Source organism: Rutidosis leptorrhynchoides, chromosome 11 (assembly GCF_046630445.1).
Source record: "Rutidosis leptorrhynchoides isolate AG116_Rl617_1_P2 chromosome 11, CSIRO_AGI_Rlap_v1, whole genome shotgun sequence".
NCBI classification, from domain to species: Eukaryota; Viridiplantae; Streptophyta; class Magnoliopsida; order Asterales; family Asteraceae; genus Rutidosis; species Rutidosis leptorrhynchoides.
In genome coordinates this window covers 160,621,994-160,636,670 of record NC_092343.1, presented here as the reverse complement: position 1 = coordinate 160,636,670, position 14,677 = coordinate 160,621,994, and the positions used below count along the sequence as shown (strand labels likewise).

The 14,677-nt window shown below is 37.9% G+C and overlaps 1 protein-coding gene across 1 annotated transcript; it reads right to left on the bottom strand.

The window, feature by feature from the left end:
- Positions 1 to 12,351: 12,351 nt before the first annotated feature.
- On the bottom strand, positions 12,352 to 14,289 carry LOC139877148 (F-box/FBD/LRR-repeat protein At1g13570-like). Its single transcript, XM_071864565.1, has 3 exons — positions 13,456 to 14,289; positions 12,676 to 12,840; positions 12,352 to 12,564 (listed from the first exon to the last, which is right to left on the bottom strand). Exons 1-3 carry the CDS (start codon positions 14,287 to 14,289, stop codon positions 12,352 to 12,354), a joined length of 1,212 nt encoding a protein of 403 aa, XP_071720666.1.
- Between the last annotated feature and the right edge of the window lie 388 nt (positions 14,290 to 14,677).

The window sequence follows — 14,677 nt, the reverse complement described above, 5'->3', positions numbered from 1 at the left end:
TGAACTTCTGATTCTTTTATCATGCCATTTCTTCGTTCTTTCTTTATAGATTAACGAATTTTCGTATGCTTCATGTCTTAATTCTTCTAATTCGTTTAATTGACTTAACCGTAGACGTCCAGCTTCATGTAAATCAAGATTACATGTCTTCAAAGCCCAAAATGCTTTGTGTTCAATTTCTACTGGAAGATGACATGTTTTTCCATAAACGAGTCTAAAAGGTGTGGTTCCAATTGGAGTTTTGTAGGCTGTTCTAAAAGCCCAGAGTGCATCCTCCAATTTAATGGACCATTCCTTCGGATTTGATCCTACGGTTTTCTCTAAAATACGTTTTAAAGCCCGGTTGGTATTTTCAACTTGTCCACTTGTTTGTGGATGATATGCAGTGGAGATTTTATGAGTTACTCCATATCTTTTAAGAACTTTCTCAAGTTGATTATTACAGAAATGAGTACCCCGATCACTTATTAAAGCTTTCGGTGTTCTAAACCTTGCAAAAAGATGTTTTAAAAAGTTGACTACAACTCGTGCATCGTTAGTTGAGAGAGCTTGTGCTTCCGCCCATTTAGATACATAATCAATGGCAATGAGAATATAGAGATTATTATGAGATTTTGGAAATGGACCCATAAAGTCAATACCCCAAATGTCAAATACTTCACATACTTGAATGACATTTTGTGGCATTTCATCACGTTGACTTATTTTTCTGGCCCTTTGACAAGCATCACAGGATTTGCAAAGAAGGTGTGCGTCTTTGTAAATTGTAGGCCAATAGAATCCAGCATCATAAACTTTTCTTGCTGTTAGTTAAGGCCCATAATGCCATCCTGTTGGTCCTGTGTGACAATGGTTTAAAATTTTACTAGCTTCATCCCCGAATACACATCGACGTATTATTCCATCTTGACAACTTTTAAACAAATGTGGATCTTCCCAGAAATAGTGTTTTATATCACTAAAGAATTTCTTTCGTTTTTGGTACGATAATCCTTTTTCAAGGAATCCACATACTAAGTAGTTTGCATAGTCTGCAAACCATGGAATTTCATTATGATCTATCTTCAATAGATATTCATCAGGAAAGTTGTCTTGTATGGCCGATTCATTTAGAACTTCTAATTCAGGATTTTCAAGACGAGAAAGATGATCAGCGGCGAGATTTTCAGCTCCTCTTTTATCTCGGATTTCAATATCGAACTCTTTTAAGAGTAAGATCCAACGAATTAATCGTGGTTTGGCATCTTGTTTCGAAAATAGGTATCTAAGAGCAGAATGGTCGGTATAGACCACCGTTTTAGCTAGAACGAGATATGATCGAAATTTGTCAAAAGCAAAGACAATAGCAAAGAGTTCTTTTTCAGTTGTTGTGTAGTTCGTTTGTGCTCCTTGTAACGTCTTACTAGCATAATATATAGGTTGAAATCGTTTTTCAATCCTTTGTCCTAAAACGGCTCCCATTGCAAAATCACTTGCATCGGACATTAGTTCGAATGGTAGATTCCAATTTGGTGTTATCATGATCGGTGCATTAGTGAGTTTCTCTTTAAGAATATTAAAAGATTTGATGCATTCATCCGAAAAGATGAATGGAGCATCCTTTTCTAGGAGTTTATTCATAGGAGTGGCAATTTTAGAAAAATCTTTTATAAAACGTCGGTAAAAATCGGCATGCCCTAGAAAACTCCTAACTCCTCTAACATTGGTGGGATGTGGAAGTTTAGCAATTACATCTACTTTAGGTCTATCTACTTCAATTCCTTCCTTTGAAATTTTATGACCAAGAACGATGCCTTCTTTAACCATGAAATGGCATTTCTCCCAATTAAGTACTAGATTTGATTGTTCGCATCTAATAAGCATTCGTTCAAGATTAACTAAACATGATTCAAATGTATCACCGAAGACTGAAAAGTCATCCATGAAAACTTCCATGCATTCTTCTATCATGTCATGAAAAATCGCCATCATGCACCTTTGAAAGGTTGCAGGGGTGTTGCAAAGTCCAAATGGCATGCGTTTGTAAGCAAAAGTACCATAAGGGCACGTGAATGTGGTTTTTTCTTGATCTTCAGGTGCTATTGGAATTTGAAAATATCCAGAAAATCCATCAAGAAAACAATAGTAACTGTTTCCGGCTAACCTTTCCAACATTTGATCAATGAAAGGTAAGGGAAAGTGATCTTTTCTGGTGGCGTCATTTAATTTTCTATAATCAATACACACACGCCATCATGTTACAGTTCTAGTAGGAATAAGCTCATTTTTCTCATTTGTAATGACAATCATGCCACCCTTCTTAGGTACGCATTGAACTGGGCTTACCCATGGACTATCAGAAATTGGATAAATTAAACCTGCATCTAGCAGTTTAATAATTTCTTTCTTAACTACATCTTGCATATTAGGATTTAGTCTTCGTTAGCGTTGTACATACGTTTTATGACCTTCTTCCATAAGGATTTTATGTGTGCAATACGAAGGACTTATTCCTTTAATATCAAGAATCTTCCATGCAATGGCTGGTTTATGAGCTTTTAACACAGAAATGAGTTGTGATTTCTCATTTTCAGTAAGAGAAGACGATATTATTACAAGTAATTCAGATTCACCATGTAAATAAGCGTATTCCAAATGGTTTGGAAGTGGCTTTAACTTTAATGTCGGAGGTTCTTCTATCAATGATTTATATCGATATCTGTCTTCTTCTTTTAGCATTTGAATTTCTTCTGTTGTTGGTTCATATCCATTAGCTATTAGTGTAGCTAACATTTCAGCTTCATCAATTGGTTCAGTTCCTTCTCCTAAAGAACATTCTCCTGTTCCTTGTAATTCTGGAAATTCTTCTAACAATTCTGCATGTGAATCTATAGTTTGAATATAATAACATGTATCATCTGCAGATTGCGGTTGTTGCATTGCTCTTTCAACCGAAAAGGTAACACTCTCATCCTCTATACTTAGGGTCAGTTTCTTACCAAACACGTCTATCATTGCTTTAGCCGTGTTTAAGAATGGTCTTCCTAATATGAGAGGAACTTGATAATCTTCTTCCATATCCAGAACAACAAAATCTACTGGAAATACTAAAGTACCAACTTTAACTAGCATGTTCTCCATTATCCCTCTAGGATATTTTATTGATCTATCGGCTAGTTGTATGCTTATTCTTGTTGGTTTCAATTCTCCAAGGTCTAGTTTAGCGTATAGTGAATACGGCATTAAATTTATACTAGCACCTAAGTCTGCCAATGCTTCTATTGAACTAAGACTACCCAGAAAACATGGAATTGTGAAACTTCCTGGATCAGATAGTTTTTCTGGTATCTTATTCAACAGCACTGCTGAACAATTAGCATTCATAGTAACAGCCGAGAGTTCTTCCATTTTCTTTCTATTCGTGATCAGATCTTTCAAGAATTTAGCATATCTAGGCATTCCTGAAATCACAACAATGAAAGGAAGATTTACATTTATCTGTTTAAACATATCCAAGAATTTGGATTGCTCGGCTTCAAGTTTCTCTTTCTTCATTTTACTCGGGTAAGGAAGTGGTGGTTGGTATGGTTTAACATAAGGTTTATCCTTAACTGTGTTATCTTCATTAACCTTTTCAACTACCGGTTCTGTTTCCTTATCTAGTTCAGGTTGTGGTTCTTGTGGAGTAGGAATAGCTTCATCAGAAGTTATAGGTATTTCAGGTGGTTTAAGTGTAACACCACTTCTTGTGGTAATGGCTTTAGCCGTTTCATTCCGGGGGTTAGCATTTGTATCACTAGGTAAACTTCCCGGTTTTCTTTCACCTATTAACCTTGCTAGGTTACTTACTTCTTGTTCCAAATTTTGAATTGAAGCTTGTTGATTTCTAAATGCTTGAGCATTTTGTTCATTAGTTTGTTTCTGAGATGTGAAAAACTGTGTTTGAGTTTCAACTAGCTTCGTCATCATATCTTCTAAATTCGGCTTTTTATCATTGGTTTGTGGTGGTTTGTTTTGAAAATTAGGTCTTTGCTGATTGTAAGTATAGTTGGATACTTGTTGATTACTAGGACCTTGTTGGTTGTTGTATGGAATATTTCGGTTGTAATTCTGGTTTTGATTGTAAATTGGTCTTGGCGGTTGATAATTATTCTGATAATTATTTCTAGGCCTTAGGTTTATGTATGAAATATTCTCTCTTTGTTCCATTGTTAGTTCAATACTAAGACAATCTTTTGTCAAATGTGGTCCTCCACACTGCTCACAACTAATTCGTATTGAGTGTATATCTTTAGTCATCTTTTCCATTCGTCTCTCGACAACATCTATCTTTTCGAAAATGGAATCTAAGTCATGGCTAGAATCGGTTCTAGCTGCTTTAGATGATCTAACGATATCTTTTTCTTGGTGCCACTCATGAGAGTGGGAAGCAGTGTTATCAATAATTTTATAAGCATCAGTTTTGGTTTTCTTCATAATAGAACCACCAGCTGCTATATCTATGTCTTTTCTTGTAGTGATGTCGCATCCTTGGTAGAATATTTGAACTATTTGACAGGTGTCTAAACCATGTTGCGGACATCCTCTTAATAACTTTCCAAATCTTGTCCACGCCTCATATAGAGTTTCATTTGGTTTCTGTGTGAACGTAACAATTTCTCCTTGAAGTCTTACGGCTTTAGATGCCGGAAAGAATTGTTTAAGAAATTTTTCAACTAAAACGTCCCATGTATCAATCGGCCCTTCAGGTAACAATTCCAACCAATCTTTGGCTTCTCCCTTTAAAGTCCAGGGAAATAACATGAGATATATCTGTTCATCTTCCACTTCTCAGATTTTAAATAGTGTACAGATCCTATTAAAGGTACGAAGATGTTCATTTGGATCTTCCTTCGGCGCACCACTAAATTGGCATTGATTAGTCACCATGTGTAGAATTTGTCCTTTGATTTCATAATTTGGCGCATTAATGTCTGGATGAGTAATTGTGTGACCTTGGCCAGTGCGTTTAGCTCTCATTCGGTCTTCCATACTTAAAGGTTCCAGATTCTCCATAATTGAATTTGTTGAATCTGAATCACTAGAGGATTCTGATTTAATGGTTCGTTCCTCAACAATCTCTGTTTGAATGATTGGTGGTTCCGGAGGAAAAATTAATGGTTCAGGATCTATGAATCGTCCCTGAATATTCTCCGGATTCTCAATTGTGAGGTCGGGTTCAAAAAATGGATTATCAGAAATTTGAATTGTAGTACTTGGTCGACTGGATGACGATTCTAAAGGAAAATCAACGGCGGTAATATTAGCTAGATGTCTTGATCTGGTTACAGGTGGTGAACGTACAAAAGGTGGTGAACGTCTTGCTCGGTGCATTCACTGAATATCCTATTAGTTTTTAAAAGGAAAGAAAAATTATATAAGTTATCCAATTAATAGACTTTTTTGATTTTGCCCACGTTTCGAATAGCCAAAAGATGCAGCAGAGGGGCAGGATTCGTTTGGTCTCAATATAATTGAGTACTGTTTGGCTCCAATAACCCGGTCCACGTACAAATCCAACTATTACTACGAACCAGAAAATTTTGATGTCTATCAATTTAACCACTTAAAATAAATTTTCGTAATTTTAAGAAATTTAGATAAGAAGTAGAATAAAAATCTATGTCCTAAAACTAGAATTGCGAGAAATAAGAAAGAAAAAGAGCGCGTCGAAAAAGGTCGAAAAAGAAAAGGGTTGAAAAATAAAAGGCGTCGAAAAATAAGAAAGAAAAAGAGTGACTATAAAACTTTAAAAATACTCGACTAACCCAACATTCTTACTATCACTAACTTAAAATTAAAATTGCTAATTGAGATTACTAATTGGAGTGATAATTAATAATTGGAACCTCTTTGATTGTATTTTGTACTTTTGAGCTTTTTGGTCGTTTGCGTCTTCAATTCGTCGAATCTGTCTTTTGTCTTCACCTTTTATTATTTAAACGAATATCACTTGTAAATAGAACAAATGCAACTAAAAGCTTGTCTTTCTTGAGGGATAATGCTATGAAATATATGTTCGTTTTTAGCATTACTAGTGGATGAACTCCAACATGTACTATGGGCACATCAGACAACGCCGAAAGATAGTACGAACGAAACACCCTTCAGTCTGGTATAAGGAACCGAGGCGGCCATACCGGCTGAAGTGCTAGTTCCAACTGATTGAATCACAGAATTCGATGAATAGAAAAACGACGACGCATTGTGAGAAAATTTGGATGCCCTGGAAGATCGGAGAACAATAGCGTACATCCGGCAAGCTGCAAAGAAACAACAAATCACAAACCACTATGACAAAAAAGTCAAACCATTGGACTTTCAATTAAACAGTTTGGTATTACGCAGCAACGAAGCCAGCCGACAGCAAGATGTCGGCAAGTTAGGCCCAGATGGGAAGGACCCTACAGGGTTATCGGGATAACTGAGTATGGTGCATACCACCTGGAAACACCGGATGGAGTTCCGATACAATGCCATTGGCACGCCTTTCATTTAAAGAAATATCATGTGTAGCTTATCTGCACCCGTGAGGACTGGTCACCCACTTAGACGGCAGAAACACTTATGTATTCAAGTAATTTCTATGTATAAGTCATCAATAAAGCTTCACTTTATATACTTATGCACTGTAGTGACTCTGAATATGACACAAGTAACACCAAATATCTTTTGGCATATTTCGGACCTACCGCTAGAAGAAATGCTTTCTAGCTTTCGTTGGTAGGAGGACACCCCTTGAAGAACCTTAACGGATAACAAGGACGTCCGACCATATCATTGGTGGCCCGGTTTTACCGTATAAACAACTCGACCACACTCACGCGTAGTCTAGATATCTACGTTTTTGTCATGACAAACAAGTACAACTCAACGGAAAAGTAAACTAGTTTATAACACGGCATACAAAAAATTGTCGAAATTACATCAATTATACAAAAACCCAACCGAGTGCATATCTCTACGGTTGATAATTTACAATATCCTCAACGGATGAGTTCTCGTCCCTACAAATTCTATCTAGCTCCTCAAAACTAATCCGGCTGAGAGCTTCATGTGCCCGATGGCAGTCCTCCACACAGGTAGCACTCAAAAGAGTTTTCTTCTTCTGAGCCGCGCTGCCAGGTGGCAGAAAACACTACACCGCCTTCAAAACCTCAAAAGTAGTCAACTTCTTAATGACCTCAATAAAGGCACCAAATGGTTGACCAACAATAGACGACTTGAGAAGTCGGGCAAAAAGCACAGGAATACCATGCTGGAGACGGGTGAGTTCGCCTAGCATGGTCGACACCTTCTCCGATAACTTTTTGTTGTCATCAGAGAGCAAGGCAACTTTCTCCTGTTCTTGGACAAGAGCAGCCCTCAACGACTCCTGCGCTTCCCGAGAAACACGCAGCTCATTCTGAATAGGCCCCAACGCCTCCTTGGCCGACAACAACTCCCCTTCAAGACGGGCGATCGTCCCTGACAATTCCGCCACCCGACGGTTATCATTCTCAAACAGCACACAATGCTCGTGAATACGACGAGCATCAGCCTCGCTTCGGTTCAGTTCATCTGTCGAAAGATGCTGAGCAAATACGGAGAATTGGGAACGCAAATGCTGTGCCTGGGTAGCGGAAAGCGCAGCCAGCACCTCTTTCGAAGCCGGAAAAGTGATAAAGTCAAGATACTCCTTATAAACCGGATAGTCTGAAGCTTCACAGCGGAACAGATCACGGAACGGCCCAATATTACAGTCGGGCAGCACATAAACATTCTGCCCGACACTAGTCGTCAACCGAGGACGAGCATCCGAGATCTATACCACGGGCTCTTTACCGGGACGATGCCCTTGAGCACAAGATACAGTTAAATCAAAGAAAGAAAAAAAAACAACGCATACCTTCGGCTGCCGGCTCAATCCGACGCCTGGTACGACGGATCAGTCCGCCCTCCGAAGAGCCACCATTCGAAGATTCCAAATCTTCAGGAGGCGACATCCTGCGACGGCTGGAGGGCGCTGGTGTGGTCCCTTCGACCAGTTTATCGGTAAAGACCATGCCATCCAGGCTCGTCGCCGTCAGAACTTCTGACACGGTCAACTCTGCAAAAAATATAAATTATCATCATATAAATCATGGTAGCCCTAAAAGACAGGAAGAGTCAAACGGTAAGATACCTCTCCCACCTCTTCGGGTAACAGGAATTCTATCAGCATGAGTCCAATTGTTGCTAACATTAGCCATTACCAGCATTTGCTCCTCATAAGACCATTGAGGAATCCTCAAGCCCCTCAATTGGTCTACCATCAATTCACCTAGCTCAGAAAGCTGCCTCAACGGCTGAACAGTCACATACCTAAACAGATAGAACTGTTCGTTCTTTAACGGGAAGTCAGAACATTTGGCAAAAACAAATGATTGCACCCAATTGTCTGCAATCGCTGGTGCCTCCTCAAGAAAATCAATTTCATCGATAAACGTATATCAACCTTTATGATAGGACGATAGCCGAAAAATGCTTCTAAAAATATTCAAGCTTAGGCTCATGCCTAAACCATTGAAATACATCTCGAACAACACGATTGCACGAACGCCATTCGGATGTAAACGAGCAACACTAAGGTTATAGAAATTTAAAACCTTCGTGAAAAGCGGGTGAAGGGGTACCTCAAATTTGAAACCTCGAACGGCCTCAAATAGATGGCACAATTTAAAGTACGTTGCTGTGATCTTGGAATGATCAACTCCAAACCTCGCATCTGAGCACATATGTGGCAAATCCTATCGAGATACGCCTCGTCAACACTACTAGGTGCACGTAACACATCATGAAGAATGTTAGGTCTGGGGCCCATACTGAAGAAAAAAGGATGAAAATGCAAACCACAGAAGACAAGAAAATCGCTTCTCTGTAATTTACAAAGCAAGTACTCTCGAAGGTGGGAAGAATAAAATGAAGAGAAACGCTACTTTTTATAGGAAAAAGTCCCGCGTGGGACCCATCCAACTCAAAAAAGGTGCGTTGGAACACGAGAAGTACTATGATTAAGAAAGCATGCAATGCGCATTTATTGCACGTCAAATCACGTGAGGGGGTCACAATAATTTAAAGTTTGGCAACACAACTGTCCCAGCTGACCTTACCAAACAGGGGGACTTGATGATACGCATAATGATCCGTCTCAAAATAGGCAAGCATCTCGGAAAAAATCACACCCGGCACTACGAGTCCCGGGTTGCCAACTCCTTTTCTCGTCATCCGTCTGACGTCTTCCCGGATACTCCTCCATGACGGATAAATGGAAAGGCTAAGAACCTGGATGACAAACACGTAACCGGCACCTTACAACCGATCAAGATAATCGTAACTAGGAATTTCAAGACCAGTCATCATAATCGTGACTGTCAAGAAACACTTAGAACGTATCTAGGAGAAACCTACCCGGCTGGACCGAGAACATCGTAATGCTATAACCGGAACCAACTCACCGGATACTCCTCCATGACGTCTTCCCGGATACTCCTCCATGACGGACAAATGGAAAGGCTAAGAACCTGGATGACAAACACGTAACCGGCACCATACAACCGATCAAGATAATCGTAACTAGGCATTTCAAGACTAGTCATCATAATCGTGACCGTCAAGAAACACTTAGAACGTATCTAGGCGAAACCTACCCGGCTGGACTGAGAACATCGTAATGCTATAACCGGAACCAACTCACCGACACCATCATCTCGGTCTACTAAACCGACATAAAGACACTCCCGGGACAAGCACGTTGTCCCGAAACAAGAGTGCGTCACCACTGAGCAGGCACCTCATCCCGGAATGACCACTTGATCACGGAACAAGCACGCGGGCAAGTCGCGTTCCACGTCAGCCTGCAAATTTAGGGAAGTTCGTTAGAATATGTTATTCCCCACGAAAGGGACAGGTGCCACGTCACCCCTTGGGATTGACAAAGTTTGTTAAAACCATGAAAGGGACATGTGCCACGTCATCATTCCCTCCACAACATCTATAAATACACAAGTGAAATCATTCATTTAAAAAAGACACTGGATGCATAAACGTTACTCTGCTAAAATCAATTACGATAACGTCACTCCAGTCGTTAGCTTAATTTCGATCGGTGCTCCGATCACCATCCGAGTTAACCCACACTAAGATATTAACTTATTCGATTCCGATCAAATTAGGTTAATCTACTTGATTGTTTTACGCCCTTGGAATCCATATTCCAAATCGGGGTTCGCACAATTATTGGAGTTAAAACAATCAACTTACTCCTTAACCCAAATTAAGCACTCAAACCCGAAATCTCATCACCCATTATGATTTTGGTTTGATCACGAACGTTACTATGTTTTGGTATTTTTATAGTTTTTTTTTTGTTTAATTGAGAAATGTACATGAATTGCACAGAGCTGCTCATGATGCTGGTGCTGCTACGGAAATTATAGATATTGGCAAAACACGAGTGGACGATTAACGCAACACTAGGATCGGCCTGTTCTTAAAAAGGATTAATTGGGGAGCTTTACAACAGTGCCTGCATGAGAATAACTATTATGGATGTTACAAATTAATAAGGGTGTATACGTTGACTGCAGTTGGCAGCAGCAATAGAAAGTCTGGGTTATGACAGCAGCAATTTAGATAAGAGTTTTGGGATGAAGCAAAGACCCGATGGTGATATTGAAATCCATGAAATATTATGGGAAGGAGATTTCCACATACCGACATGCTCAAAATGTGACTGAATTCTTAAACCCGATGTAACTCAATTCTAGTAACTAGTATTAATACATGGAATCCGTTTTTACTACCACTAATTGACTAACTGGCTTAAGGTGTCTCTTTTTGAAGGTTGTGTTTTTTGGTGATAATGTACGTACCAAAAGATAGAGCGATTGTAGCTATGGAAGCTGCTGCAGGGTGTGATGCTTTCCTCGTTCTTGGTTCATCCGTTATGACAATGTCCGCTTTCTGACTTGTCGGGTACAAATGTGGTTGGAGCAATTATACATAGCTGCTCATGATGCTGGTGCTGTTACAACAATTATAAATATTGGCAAAACTCGAGCTGATGATATTGAAGATTTTAAAACTAACGCGAGACTGGGAGAGATCCGTTGTGCCTGAAAACCATTTGAATGTAAGTTTAGATTTACCTGAATCATGATTCCAGTTGGGTGTTACTGCAGATATTACCACGGGTTCTAAACACCACATCGCTCAGTGTTCCTGTTTTTTAAGACTATAAACAAGACAATACGTACTAATTGTTTGTTGTGTGGTTGGAACCTAAAATTAATTAATCCGTGATGCTGACTTCATCGACTTCTCCTAATGGGTTAGTGCAAATATTGAGATCCTACTGTTGGCATGCTGTTATGGGACAAGGTATCTGTGCCACATGTTCTTGTTTGTTAAAACTGATATATGTGCGTGTAGTAAAGTTATTTTCCATTCACAATAAATATGCAAAGATAAATTAATGTTTGTATATGCACTATTTGGAAATGGGTATATTGTATTCAATCAATAAATACCCAACCGTAAAATTGTTTTTGGACCATTTCTAACCCTTGGTAGTGATATCACGGTCAGTTTTGCACTTTTAAGCCAAAAAGTGCAATCTGATTTGGCAATGTCAATTTCTGACATTTTTTAACCCCATATGTCAGTTTTTTTTTTCAAATATTAGATAGAGTGATGTGGTAAAATCATATTGAAAATGGGTGGGAAAAAATTAATTAATAATAAAAATATAATTAATGAAAATTTTTGATTGGTTGGGAGAAAACAAACGCACCTTCACATTTGTGCCACTTGGTGACGGATGGATACAAAACTAACTGACGCTCCATTAGGGGCCGTCAGTTTTCGTCAATTTTTAACACATCATCTGACGAGGGGGAAACTAACGGAGGGTTGGTAAAGGTCTTATAACACTATAGTTACAATAACAAGAATATCCAAACATTACACTGTAGATGTGATATGTATATTTTATCCAAACAAATCAATCTGTGAATTTTCTTTTTCCAAAGATGCTTGTTACACAACTATTGTGTAAGGAACACTTGATCTAGTTTTTATTCTAGCTGCTCGCAAAGTATAAATAAATACCAGGAGGGTTACCGGTTTTATAGTACCACTCTGCGAGTTAATGAAAACCCATAACATATATGATGCATACAATCAGAATACAACTAAATTAAAAAGTAACTTAAAGTTATTAGTGGATTGTAGTTACGGATCCAAGTAGTGAAGCTCTGCTTTCGAGGAAGCTCTTGGGAACTGCATAACATCCTTAGAGAAGTTGTACCTTTCCTAAACATCAACAGTTGCACGTGGTCGGATTGATATTTTTTCAAGAGTGGGAGAATGTTCAAGTAAAAGCTTTATAAATAGCAACAAGGATCTTGATCTTTCTACATCCATTATATTTATAATTTTCAAGCAGTTCAATGTCTGGTCTAAACAGTCAGAAGCTTCCAAATAAGCTATTGTTGGTTTCACATCCAAATACACGTTTGGAAGATCCTGGAAATACATTAAAAGTGAGACTGACTGTGTATAAAAGGAACCCACATTAAATTACTATATATGCACACACAACACAAAAACACAAGAGAAACGTTTAGCACTCTTTACCTGATTGTACACATCGAGTCGTCTCAAGTTAGGTGAGTTCCGAAGGATACATAAAACACCTTGAAGTTTGTATAAATCACCAAATTTGAAGTCTCGTAAGTAGAGAAGTTTTAAACTATTAGTTGGGTGTGGAAGCCACTTGGGAATATTTTCTGCAATGGAAAACTGTAAGGGTGAAAGTAAGATTATAAGTTAACAAAGAAGATATGGTTGGAAGATGATACGAAATAATATATGAGAACTAACTATACACAAGAGTTGAATGGTAAAGTTCACTTGCTCAAACGCAAAATGATGAAGAGCAAAATATAAATATTAGAATTTAGGGTTAAGGCTATTCAAAGGCCATATACTTTTTATTTTGTCCCGATGTAGTCCATATACCCAAAAAAATACTATTATAGGCCATAAACTTTAAAAAAATGTGTTAATGTAAACCGTTGACCTGATAAATAAGGTTGATCGATTTTGTAGGTTGATTTTCAAAAAAGTATAATTTTTTTTGTTCCAATGTAAGCTTTATACAAAAAAAAGTACTAATGTAGTTCACATACTTTCAAAAAGTGTATCGATGTAGGTCACATATTTTCCGTATCGATGTAAACAAAAGGTGACCTGTTTAGCCGGTAACAAGTTACCTTTTGTTTACATCGATACACTTTTTCAAAGTTTATGGCCTATAATAGTATTTTTTTGGGTATGTGGACTACATCGGGACAAAACAAAAAGTATATGGCCCTTGAGTAGCCTTAACCCTAGAATTTAAAATTCAACTCGTACCTGGAGAAAATACTCGTCGATAACAAAATACCCAACACATGGCATATTACTTAACAAGCTTGCCAAATTAACTCTCTCAACTCCCTGAATAGGTTTTTTGATAAATATACCAAACTCACTAAGACATTTACTATGCAACAAGTGGAGCAAAGTTGCATCGGGGCAACTCCTGATCAATAACTGAAACAACTTTGTAGACTTGATCTTGAAATTGTAAACATTGGTGCATTCAAACAATTGCAACATCTTGAGCTGTGGTAAGTTGATAATAGTTCCATGTAAGTTAGCCCCAAATTCAATATTCCTAAGCCTAAGTTTTTCGAGATATAGAAATCCTTGAAACTCAAGTGGTGGCTTAATGATACAGTTGTCAAGTTCTAGGATTCTCAATTCTAGACAATGAAATAAATAATATGGAAGTTGATAACGTTGGTTTGAATTTGTAAGGATGAGTTCTCTAACACCATCTCTTGACAATGATGAAATCCATTGATTGACTTCTTGGAAACTATCAAGAAACATGTTTGGTATGTGAAGATGTAACTTTAAGCGAGGACCCTTGAGATAGTTAAAGATATAGTTTGTGATCCTAATAAATCCATTATGACCAAAACTTCCATTTTTTGCAAACTTTTCTGAGAAATGTTTATCAAGAACCAATGACCTAATTGAAGTCCATCTGTACCTCCATTTTTTTGACAGGACATGTGTCCTCACCGCATCTACAACAGGTAGCTTCTCTAAAATCGAGTCTATCAAATTCTCTGCCAAATTACTGATTCTATCCATTTCAGTACAAGTTACAAACCTCCTCTTAGCATTGTTATCTGTCATTACATTCAAGAAAACAAAGACTGGTTTATTTAATTACTATGATACTCTTTATTTTTATTTTTATTAATTTGTTTTTTCTTCAATCAAAATCGATAAAGATTTCCACAACCAAGATGCGCAAAATGTGATGTAGTTCTTAGGCCGATGTTATATCAATTTACTTATGAATGGAAGTAAGATCAATTTTCTTATAAATGGGTCGATTTGGGCTATGATATATCTCTCAATGGGTCAAAAGGTAAAATAGAAAAACTGCTTGATAAACAACAGATCTAATGAACTGAGAGTTTCCCAATGTGTATCTTCGATCCATAAAACCTCCCAAATCATTTCTATCAAAGTTTTAGTTTATTATCAAAGTAGTATATATATGTATTTGATAATCATA